General features: G+C 48.0%; 2 protein-coding genes across 2 annotated transcripts in view; one reads left to right on the top strand and one right to left on the bottom strand.

The window, feature by feature from the left end:
* The window catches only part of LOC311361224 (uncharacterized protein), a gene marked incomplete at its 3' end in the record, with an annotated part of 17,069 nt that extends 15,770 nt beyond the window's left edge, over positions 1–1,299 (top strand). Inside the window, exons 4-5 of the mRNA XM_084481424.1 lie at positions 6–975; positions 1,157–1,299. Of these exons, the coding sequence (XP_084337550.1) occupies positions 6–975; positions 1,157–1,299 (1,113 nt within the window). The remainder of the gene's footprint in view (positions 1–5; positions 976–1,156) is intronic.
* Positions 1,300–8,362: 7,063 nt separating this feature from the next.
* LOC311360645 (G-protein coupled receptor 35) lies at positions 8,363–9,386 on the bottom strand. The gene has a single exon (XM_084480741.1). It carries the CDS (start codon positions 9,352–9,354, stop codon positions 8,476–8,478), a length of 879 nt encoding a protein of 292 aa, XP_084336867.1. The 5' UTR covers positions 9,355–9,386; the 3' UTR covers positions 8,363–8,475.
* Between the last annotated feature and the right edge of the window lie 3,148 nt (positions 9,387–12,534).

Genomic DNA, 12,534 nt, shown 5'->3' with positions numbered 1-12,534 from the left:
TCGAGCCCGAGAGCCTGGTGTCCCTCAACCTGCTGGTGGCGTCGGCCGTCTCCGCCTTCACCATCGGCGCCGCTCTCTCCGGCCTGGCCGTCTGCTGGATCATGGCCCACAAGCCGGCCGCCCGCCGCCACGGCAACGCCTCGCAGTCCTCCATCCAGCGGCGCGAGCGCGGCGGCCTGCTGGGCAACGGCGGCGGCGGCGGCGGCAGCGTGGGCGGCTCCGTGCTCAGCGTGACGCGGCAGGGCGGCGGCGGCGGCGGCGGCGGCGGAGGCGGCGGCGGCGGCGGAGATCGGTCCTGCACCCAGGGCGGCGAGACCCTGTTCGTCATGCCCAACGGCTGGGTGAAGTCCGGCGAGCTGGACCCGGGCTTCCTGCCCACGCCCGAGCACACGCCGCAGCAGAAGCGCCGGGGCCTGCGGCTCTCCGACTCCAACTCGGGCGGGTGGGACACCAGCCAGACGTACCTGGGCGGGGGCACCGTCAGCCTGGGCTCGCCCTGCCGCATGCCGCCCTCCGTCTACATCACCACCAGGCTCTTCCAGCAAGGCGGGGGCGGCGGGCGGCACGGCGGCGGCGGCGGCGGCGGCGGCGAGGGCCGCGGCGGCGGCGGGGACGGCGGCGGGCTCCGCCAGCACTACGTCTGCCTCAGCAAGCAGGAGAAGGGCGGCGGCGGCGGCGGCGGCGGCGGCGGCGGCCCGCGCGGGACCCCCAAGGCGCCCCTGCGGAAGTCGGCGGGGGAGTACGTCTACCCCATGACCCCCCAGGACTCGCCGGAGCGCCGCCGGGTGGTGTCGGCCCCCAGCGCCCCCGTGGAGTACGGGGAGCCCCTGCCCCTGCGCTGGCCGGGGCCCGAGGGCTACCTGCTGAGCAGCCACCACCCCATGGGGCCCCAGTCCCCGACCGTGCCCGTGGTGGCGGCCCCCGGCGGCGGGCACCACAACCCGGCGTACGTGCCGCAGCAGCAGCAGCAGCAGCGCACCCCCGGGATGGGGGGCGGGGGTCTGATGAGGGGGGCCCTGGTGCGGGGTGGGGACCACATGAGGGGGGGGGACCACATGAGGGGGGGGGACCACGTGCGTGGTGGGGACCTGGTCCGGGGGGACCACATGAGGGGGGACCTGGTACGGGGAGACCTGGTGAGGGGGGACCTGGTGAGGGGGGACCTGGTCCGCGGCGGGGACCTGGTCCGCGGCGGGGGTGACCTGGTCCGCGGGGGGGGGGGACCTGGGGGAGCTGGTGGATCTCAGCCAGCTCATGAGCAAGAAGAGCTGCAGTGAGAGGACTCAGATGGGCCAGTGAGACACACAGAGAGCTGGGGGGGGGTGGGTGGGGGGGTCCGGGGGCTGGGGCTGGGGCCGGACGAGTCTTGCAGTCCCGTCTCTGTACACACCGCTACACAGAACCCCTCTCAACTCTTACTGCTAACTTCCCTTTCTCCTTGGGCTCCGTCGCTATATCATTGTCATTCTGCCTTTATGAGCCCCAGTGTCAGCCCACCCCCACCTCCCCTTCCCCCCACTTCTCCCTCTCCTCCTCCTCCTCCTCCTCCTCCTCCTCCTCCTCCTCCTCCTCTCTCCTCGTGGCAGGTCCTGCCCCCCCCCCCCCCCCCCCCCCGTTACGATTGGCCGCCATGTGTGCCACTCACACTCATGCCTCGTGCTGATTGGTCGCAGAGGCTGAGGTTGTTGCTGTGCCTGCAATGCAGAGAGTTGACTATCTCCCTCTCTCTCTCTCTCTCTCTCTCCACGACGGAGGGAGAAAACAAGAGGGCGAAGAGGGGAAGGAGAGGAAGGGATGAGTTTGGAGGGCGGATGGAGGAGGAGGCTTTAAAGACACAGCAGAGCTGGATTTAGTGCACGTATCGCCACTGCCAACAGCACTAGAGGGGAACGACTGAAAGACTTTCTCTGTAAATACAAATGATCCTGTATGATGTGTAAATTCCCTCCTCTTGACATTACGGTGACTCTGCCTGCTAAGGCAAAAACACAAAAAAATAACTGACTACAGTATTTCAACTTTACTATATAAAGACTATATTAATGTGTGGGGGGGGGAGGGGATTATACTGGCCTGGGAGTGGAGTTTAGTGTGAGTGAGCATGTGTTGGTGTGAGACGAAAATCCTTTCCAGCTGTAGTTGCTTTGTCCATCGGTTGGAGAATACACACACACACACACACACACAGACACACACACACACTGAGACACACACACACACAGACACACACACACTGAGACACACACACACATGCACATAAAACGCAAACCAATTGCATTTCCTATTTAATCCTATCGTCTCCAGTTCTCTCTTTCTCTCTGTCACACACACACACACACACACACACACACACACACACACACACACACACACACACACAAACACAAATGAATGCATAGCAACAAACACACCCGCAGACACACATATACACTTGTGATCACGTACAACAGAAGTCAATGATTCCAAGTGTGTGAGGAAAGCAGAGATCTCTCTCTCTCTCTCTCTCTCTCTCTCCCTCTCTCTCTCTCTCTGGGACACAGGGTCATAACTCACCTTAGTGGAGGGAGTGGGCAACTTTAAATGTCAGCATTATTTCTGCCAGCCCCACGTTCACTGTAATGACACACTGCTTTCTTGTGTGTGTGTGTGTGTGTGTCGATCTCTCTTCTTCGTATTCCGTCCGTCAACTCTCTCTCTCTCTCTCTCTCTCTCTCTCTCTCTCTCTCTCTCTCTCTCTCCCTCTCTCCATCTCTCTCTCTCCCTCTTTCTCTTCATCTCTCCCTCTCTCTCTCCTTCTTTCTCTCCGGCTCTCTCGGCCACTCTCTCTCCCTCTCTCGCCCTCTCTTTCTCTCCCTCTTTCTCTTCCTCTCTCTCCCTCTTTCTCTCGCTCTCTCTGCCACTATCTCTCTCTCTCCCTCTCTCTCTCTTCCTCTATTCACCACTTTTAATGACCATTAAGATCGGCAAAAGAACATTGAGTGGGACTATACTGCAGTATAAATATTCAGGCCGCTATTGGATAGAGAGACAAGGATAGAGAGGCCGCTATTGGATAGAGAGACGAGGATAGAGAGGCCTCTATTGGATAGAGAGACGAGGATACTGACCAATAATGACTGAGGTGGAGAAAAGAGGAAGAAAGAAATATTGAAAGGAGGAAGTTTGGAGTATACATAGAGCAGGTAAAACCATGTTTTAATCAACCATATTTTTTAAATGTCATGTCAACACACGCACCCACCCACGCACACACATACACACACACACACACACACACACACACACACACACACACACACACACACACACACACACACACACACACACACAGACGATTCACACATAAACTTTAAATGAACAGCATCATCAATGAGAACCACCACCCCCAACTCAACTCCTCATAGCCCCCCCTCCCCCCAAGGTCACATGACATGGAGCCTTGTACCAAGCTAAAGCTCCGTTGAGAATCATGACACATCGTTCGAAAAGCCTGGCATAGCGCAAGGCCAACCGGGGCTGATGGGAATTTCCCCGGCAACCTGACGAGATCCTATATCAGGTGGCATCCCGTCAAAGTGCCCACAGCCGAGCCACGTAAGGGACACCTTTAACAGCATGTCGTGTGTGTGGGAGGAAACGGTGTAATAATGAATTTCAGTTATTCGAAGAATACAAGGGGGCGACGTAGTGTTATTATGATTTAAACAAACCAGAACAGGAAGCACTGACGCATTATTTATTATAACTAACCACACTGAGACCCTGTTTATCTCTCAGACCGGGCTTTGAGCGGACCTTTGTTGTTTTACTTGTACAAGGGCCCATCGGACAGAAGAGAGAACCGGACGCCCTTTAGAACCTTCTCCTCGAGAAGCAGAATGCATCCTAGGTTCAGATCGTATTTTAGAAAAACAATGTACTTAAAAGTGTCTATTTTCATCCTCTGACTGGGCCAACAGTGTTGAAGGACATACTGTCGCCTGATAACTCAAGCAAAAAAAAAAAAAAAGCAGAATAACGATTTTATTTTTTTAAGTGCCATTAAAGTCATTTCAGTTAACAGTGTTCCTTGCTCGTCTTGTCTTAGGATGTGCGGACACGCATTGCCCTCGATTTCCGTCACTCTGAATGTTATTTATTTTTTGGTTGCCTTAACGGTTCGAAAAAAAGCCCATGCTTCAACCACCTCAATGTAACTGACCTTGAATGCTAAGTACAGAATTTGAAGATCTGTTTTTAAGCTACTTTGTAATGCAATGGCACAGAGCCGATTTGTATTGTAAATATGTATGTATGGATATCACTTCTTTCCTTAAACATGTATATTATCATAACGTAATGTATTCTCGGATATCCAATAAATGAATTGATGTGTGTTTTCCAGAGACGTGTAACAATAAAAGTGGTTCATGGGCAGACCTTCAAATCTAAACACGCATTCTAATGCATCGCCAGGTTTGCTTGTTTGTCGGGGTGAAATATGTTTGGATTTCCATATCTTTTAACATAACATGTCATGTTTTGTTAAGTCTTTTCACTGATCGTCTGTCATTGCCAAAAACTGCCATTCTGGAGGATCTTGAATACAACTGTATGTGAGTGAATGTATTGAATGATTCTATTCACGATCACGTTTAGACTCTAGGCCCCTACTGTGGATTAAACAAGCAAAAGCACAAACCGATTTCTTGTTTTGGGAGAGGAGCTGCACTGTACCTTCTATGTAAATACTGTACATATTCAAGCGGAAGGTGAGAGTTTTACTCATGGATTCGGAACGGGACTGTGATTTGACGAGTGGGGGTGTGTGTGTGTGTGTGTGTGCGTGCGTGCGTGCGTGCGTGTGTGCGTGTGTGTGTGTGTGTGTTTTGTTTTTGATGCTGTTGTTCATGAGACGTGAGTACTACAGTAGTAGCTTGACCGGTGAGCGAGCCCAGTCGTTTTTTCCTGATGTTAGAGTAGTAGAAGGTTTGCAGGCCTGAGCCTTTTCACTTGACTGATGCCTGCTGATTTTTTTGCAGTTGCTAAGACACCGCTGTTATAATAACTGTTTATCCCTGGGGAACTGCTATTAAATGGCATTATATTACCGACTGTTGATGTTGTCTGATTGTGTGAGAGCTATTGGAAGGACGTTGTTGTCGGAAATGACATGGTGAGAGTAAAACACTCGAAACGTCTTGATTTAGCAGCGCGTTGCAGTCGGGTTGATTCAGCAGAATGAGAGTGCATTCAACATGAAAGTCTTTCAATGAAGGCTGACTGAGACACAAGGCTGTGACTTAAGACAATGGTAACGTAGGATGCTGACCTCTGGACCTAATTTGGTAAATGACCTAATTTCGGGGTTAAGACAAGCAAATGCCACATCTTCTACCACATTCCACCCGTTTGATTCTAATTTAGGAATATGTATAGGCCTACATCAATAAGAACATTGTCTTCACAAAGCTCACTATAAAAGTAGGCTACTCGAGGTAGTTGTCCATACGTGGATGACAAGAACGCATGATGTTGGACGTACTGGAAAACAGTTGATTTCAGTTGTCAGAAAACAGTCGTTACCCGGTACGGATTGTGAAAGGACGCTGCTACCGGGCACCGTGGGGAACCTGTTGACCAGCCGTCTCTTGTCCCCTGGAGGCACACATGAGCCACCGGAGGAGGAGTGCCGTTACTGAGCTCTCAGTAGGCGGTTGTTTGCAGTGCTGATGCCACAGTCATTATACAGAGATAAACCGAGGGGCTTTGGTCTCTTTATTTTTTAAAGTGCGTCCTGTGTTACCTCGTATTTGTTGGGATTCCTCCAGGACCTCCATAAGCAGAGCTTTTTTCGACGCGGCATCTTCATGTCTACATGGGGACACTTCAGGAAAACGAGAAACTGAAGGAAACGATCGATCATGACAACACACGAGATGATGCGGTCTGTGTGATAGCTCTCCATGTGTCGTGTGTGCTACAAATCAATCTATTTATACAATCATTGGAAGGAAAATAAGGGTGTTTTCTTTGCATAAGAGAGCATAAAAAGTATGTGTGTGTGCATAAGAACAGACAAATAATCCCAATATAAATGTACATAATTGTCCATTCTCTACTATCTCCCCTTTTGACACATCGTCATTACCACCAAGTGCAGCCCATTCTTGCTATTAAAGAATATTGTAAACCATTTCTACTGCCAAACACCAATCCCAATGATCAACCCAAGTCAAGTCAAGTCATGTTCATTCAGTCCAAGTCCAGTCAATTGCATCATGATTTCATCATCGAGTTTCACTGGCCACTATTTACAACACCCTACCCAAAGCCCTCAGCAGGAAGCATAAGCATAACACAGCTCCAAACACATATCTGCTGTCCGTGTAAAGGCTTCCTGATTGTCCTTCTGCTATAAACGACAAGGGCTAGTAAATGGGGAAACCATCCAATGTGATTTGTGCTTTGAGACTTATCAGCTAAAACCATAAAATCAAACTAGATTAAATAACACAGCAATTGTGACTTTAATGCATCCAGCATGCATTAAAGACACAATTGCTGTGTTATTTAATTTAGTTTGATGGATAACAAACAAATAAATCTTTGTATTAGTGTGTGCTGGCCAGCGATAACATTTCCTAAACATACAGCAGGCAATTCTGAATAACCTTTGAGACCACGTGTCAAAACCAGAAGCGCTTCATGTTAGGCCGCTAGAGCAAGCCAACGCTGTGGTTGTGGTTCCTCCGAGCTGCTAAAAATGCTTTACCAAATCAGCAGCAGCTTAAACTGAGAGGAGTCAGCAGAACAACAAAACAAGCTGACTTGTTGAACTGTTTTACTCGATGATAATACTACAGCTCTGTTATCAGGTCCTCCAAGCAGTGTCTTGTCAGGTTCACTTCTGGTAGAGTTGGTGTATTGCAATTGCATCTCTGACTGTGATATGGAATCAAACCCTGTTTTTATTCCTGCATGCGCACCCATGGGCCTAAAGATTCTGTTGGGAAACCATCTATGTCTCTCTTCTGTGAGATACAGAGGCAAGGCGCAGTGCTTGCTCGAAACAAACATTCCTACAAGTTTCCACGTTTTATCAAATCGGATCTTATTTTGTATCATTTCGAGCAAAATTTTGACCCATCATGGAGTACGGTTAATTTTTCCTTTTATCCTTTGACTTTTATTGATTTGTCTATCCACAACATTATGTTTACAATAATTATATATGCCGTAGTTATGTAGCACGTTATGTTATAATGCTAGGGTATAAATTTATATATAAAAGAGTAAAACTCTTGAAACATCCTTCTGCAGCTTGCAGAGGGGGGGGGGGGGAGGGGGGGGGTAATTTATGATCCCATTTGGTCAGCCTGCAAATATGGGATGGCTTGGACAGGAAAGTCTGAGTGACATAACATACTGTGCTAAGACAATGGCAGCTCATAAGAGGCTGACCAAGATCACATATGATGGACCTTATTTACATTCTACAAAGCTCCCACGAAGTAAATGGGGACTTTATTTGCTGATTTCTTAACTGGATGCTGTTAGATTCTGTGGGCCTATTTACATGTCGTTTGAGCCCTTTATTTTTTCCTCCACCAGAGGGAGCTGAGCAGTGGTTCTGATTGTTCCTGGATTCGCTTGCAGGTTTCCTCCATATTCCGCGTGTTTTTTGATTTAAGATTACCGACGGTCTGACGCTCAAACATATTTTATATTTAGTTTAATTATGGAATAATTAATCTTTCCAAAAGTAATAATGGAGTTATAAGAATACAAGTTGCTCTTTACTTTGAGTATATGCTTTTGAACATCGCACGGAGACAAATTTGGTAAACTAAAGGATGAAAAAACGAAATATCTATGTAAATATCCTCGTGTGTTTGTGTGTGTGTGTGTGTGTGTGTTATTGCCTGCGTGTGTCAGGTGTGTGTGTGTGTGTGTGTGTGTGTGTGTGTGTGTGTGTGTGTGTGTGTGTTATTGCCTGCGTGTGTCAGGTGTGTGTGTGTGTGTGTGTGTGTGTGTGTGTGTGTGTGTGTGTGTGTGTGTGTGTGTGTGTGTGTGTGTGTGTGTGTGTGTGTGTGTACAAAGAAACATGACCACAAAAATCTTATTTTATAATCAACATGTTTGAGATGCTCTTATTTGAATAAATATGTACATTTATATGTATGCCATATACAACAGTTACATAAAGGCTCAAATAAAATTGGAGATGGTCTCATTTTGACAGAGAGCAAATATGTATATATTTATATATATTTATATATATTAAAACATATATATATATTTAATAAACATCTATATGTATATAATAAACATATAGATATATAGATATATAATAAACATCTATCTATGGTGGTTCTAGATGGTTATCTTTGACCATCTACATAAAGACAGCTAGGCCTACACTTGGAATGAATACAGAAAAATAGATAACTTGCATTCTAGTTTCAACTAGCAATTTCATTTCCTCTAAGTAATCTATCCTCTATTAATTTCCTCTTTCCTCAAAGATTTAAACAGAAAGTAGTAACTCACTGAATCCAAGCAGCAGTTTGTGGTAGCGATCCATTCAGATATGAGCAAAAAGTAGTGCGCGTTCATGGACGCCGGCCAACAGGGCTCAGGTGCCTTCCCCAAGTAGTTCAGAAGTAAGCTCGCGTGTATGGGCGTATAACAGAAAATAAATACAATCATGTTGGCTGTCACTATGCCAACAATACCTTTCTTCTCCCTGGAGTTATCGTCGGCCCTCGTCAGGACATATATGATCTGGCTCGAGCAACAGACGACGATCAATAGTGGAACGAGAAAGCCCGCGGTCACCAGCAGCGCGAGGAAAGACTGCTGGATCGGGTCGTCTTTACGCCTCTCAAAACACGTCCACAGCTTTTCGGGGTAGTTGTCCGAGCTGAACCCGACGCACACGGCTATGACCCCCGCCCAAATAAACAAACAAACCACGGCGGCCCTGTTCTTGTTGCCCCGTCTGTATCTGTGAGGGAAGCGGACCAGCAGGAAGCGGTGCACGCTCAGGGCCGTGGTGGTCAGGATGCTGGCGTACATGTTGACGTAGTGCACCGAGATGAGGAACGTGCACAGGTAGGTCTTGCCCAGACAGTGGACGGCGTCCACGATCCTGAAGGGGAGGAAGACGACGAGGGTGAGGTCGGCGACCATGAGGTTGAGCATGTAGACGTGGGTGTCGGTCCACAGTACGTGACGTCGTCTCCCGACGAAGGCCCACAGCGCCGTGGCGTTGAGCAGGAGGCCCAGGATGAAGAGCGGGCTGTAGGCGATCACCTGGAGCTCTTCCACGGCGCACGCGGCGTTGGTGTGGTTGTGACACGTGCTCGTCATTGTGGATGGATCGGTTCGTTTCTGCTTCTTGAAGTTCCCTTGGGGATATATATAGGCTTTTAAAGGCAGTTGTTATTTTTCGTCTGACCCCATACGTGACTTCTCAACGCTGACGGCTTCACATGGCATTCATAGTTCCGAAACCTAACCCAAAAGTTCACTTTAGATTCAGCTTGACTCACAATCACAAATGATACACAAAACAGGCAATGAACAAATGCAGGTGTGAGTTTCTGTGTGTGTGTGTGTGTGTGTGTGTGTGTGTGTGTGTGTGTGGGGGGGGGGGCATGTGTTTGTTTGTGATGATACACGCACACAAAAAAAAGATCAAGCCAATTAATATTAAATTAAATTAAAATAGCACTCGGAGGGTAATTCAATTCCAATTATGCTTAACATTATCCCTCATTTGAAGATTTTGAAAACAAAAGCAACGTTACATTTCAACAGACTGTGAGATGCACTGTATGCACTGTACAAATACACACTGTACAGATACACAATAGGTAATAGGTACACTGTGTAAAAATATTACAATCCATTCTGACCTTTAGAGTTCGGAGGTCGCGCTTCAGTAAAAGTGAACTGAAACTGCAGTTTTTAAAAACATCCGCCCAAATAACAAGAAAGAAATGCGTACCTTACTTGAACCCCTTCAGTGTGCAGGATCAGTCTAGCCAGGCTGACGGATCAGACCCGGGTAACCATTCACACCCGCCTGACGTGTCTCTGAAGCGTGTCTCTGAGCATTTCGTAAAGCAAAAAAAAAAAAAAAAAAAGGAAATGAATCTTTGTATGTGTTAGTCGACCACACGTTGAGTTTCAGATAAGCGTCGCTAACCAAGAGTAAGCAGGAAAAACGTCTTTCCATTCGTGCGTAGGATGCTTTGCATTTTGTCTCAGTTGTCACGTTTGATTTCTTCCACAACAGCCAGCCTCATGTATGAGACCTAACTTGTACTTTCCTTCTCACGTCTTGTGTTGTTTTCCCCTGGATGACGATCGTCAACACATGTAGTCCTTTATTTCATCTTCACTTTCATCCAAAGGGACTTTACGGTGGAGTTCAGGTGATACATACGGTGGAGTTCAGGGCAGTGATGGCTGGGTCCACTCAAACAGAGGGTCAAACACGCACGCGACCCGCCGCCCGTTTACCTCACATCTGCCATGTGAAGGACACAACTTACGGCACAAAGGGATGAATTATTAACACAGGGCTCCTAACAAAACACAACAGCAAGGGTCAGAGGGTGGAGGGCCTCGGGAAGCCCCTGGAGGGGAATGGAGGGAAAAACCAAAAAAGTGTCCCGCTGAAGGAAGCAAGTTAACATGTGGTTCGCACAGGCCCCGTGACAGTATGTGGCCTTCTTCGCGATTCTGTGTTGTGTGGTGTACAGTGGAAAACCAGTAGAGCGACAGAGAGACAGAGATAGACAGAGCTGAGACAAAGCGAGAGAGGAAGGATGAGGGCAGAGAGGTAAAACCGCAGGCTACATGGAATTCCTACCTGACGCGTGCTGAGGCAGTAATGATGGCTGCAGAGAGATGTGCCGCTCATACACAGCTGAAATGCTGTGTATTTCGGCGGTGCATAGGCCTACACCTTTTACATTCGCTCGTAAAATCAGAAAAAAACTAAAAAACTAACGCAACGCAATTGAGGCACAAAGATCGAAGAGGGTTGACATGAACATAGATTACAAAATTGAAACGGCGTTGGTGAAAAAACCAAGCGGACGAAAGAAAATAAATAAATAAAAATAAGTATGAAAGAGCAGCCGCATCTGATGACATTTCTCAAAGCAGGGAGCTTGCCTGTGAATGTGTGTTCAACCACCAAGCCTGGGCCATCACCACAAACACCTGATTCACGGGGGAAATGGCCTTTATTAAAAGCCCTTTCAAATCAACCCCTGCCTGTCACGAAGAGTGACAGGCGGCCAGTTCACTCAAAGCTGTGTATAGACACGTGATCCCAGTTGTCGTTGTTGTAGTTTTGCAGATCATTAAATGATCTACTAGAAGTATAGCATACTGCCTGATGAGTTCATCGTGAGTAGGCCCACGTAATGTGTACCAATGTTGTGGTTTATGTCGTCATGTTTTATTCTGCAACAGCTGCAGACTGAGAGATTGAATCTGACATGGTGGCTGATCGATGACCAATGATGACCTAATAATTACCTGATGATGACCTAATGATGACCTAATGATTACCTGATGATGACCTAATGATGACCTAATGATTACCTGATGATGACCTAATGATGACCTAATGATTACCTGATGATGACCTAATGATGACCTAATGATGACCTGATGATAACATAATGATGACCTAATGAGTCCCTAATGATGACTTTATGCTGACCCAATGATGACCTGATGACATAATGATGACCTGATGATGACATAATGATGACCTAATGAGACCTTCACACATCATACACACATCTATTTTAGTTCCCATACACACATCTATTTTTTTTTACCTTTTGAAGACTTATTTTTCAACAGTTATTTCTATAATGTAAAACATCTCCCTCTCAATCTCGCTCTGTCTCTCTCTCTCTCTCTTTCTCTCTGTCTCTCTCTCTCTCTCTCTCTGTCTCTCTCTCTCTGTCTCTCTGTCTCTCTCCCTCTCTCTCTGTCTCTCTCTCTCTCTGTCTCTCACACTGGATCCATTGCAGAGGCTGCCTGATGGAGTTTGAATACACACTTTCCACACATCAGGGGGGGGCCAGGTAGGGAGAAGAGGGGGGGGGGGGTGTGGTCATTCCACCCCTTTATGTAGGTCAGTCAAAGACACACCCTCCCCTAACTGCTTGTCTTCTCTCCTGACCCCTCCTACACACCCCGGCTCCCTGACTCCCCCTTCCCCTCCTCACCCCTCCCTCACCCCCCCCCCCCCCCCCCCCCTCCCACCTCCCCTCTGTGACCGCTTCCTTTTTCCTCTCCACTCCTGGCTGTGACGCAGTGCAGCCTTTCTGCACACTTCCTCTGCCTGCACTAGTTCGGTATAACCTTGCGATAGTCGTAGGAACTGAAGGTGGAGGAATGATCTGGAATGTCACTGGTCGAAGGGCTGTACTTGCATCATCATCATCATCATCATCATCCTCTCCATCAGTAATGAATCAGATTGTAAGATAACAGTCAGCACACAGATGTCTAGAG

The sequence above is a fragment of the Micromesistius poutassou genome (assembly GCF_964030765.1).
Source record: "Micromesistius poutassou genome assembly, chromosome: 16".
Lineage (NCBI taxonomy): Eukaryota > Metazoa > Chordata > Actinopteri > Gadiformes > Gadidae > Micromesistius > Micromesistius poutassou.
Note: the sequence above shows the minus strand (reverse complement) of the source record. Positions and strands in the feature narration are given on the sequence as shown.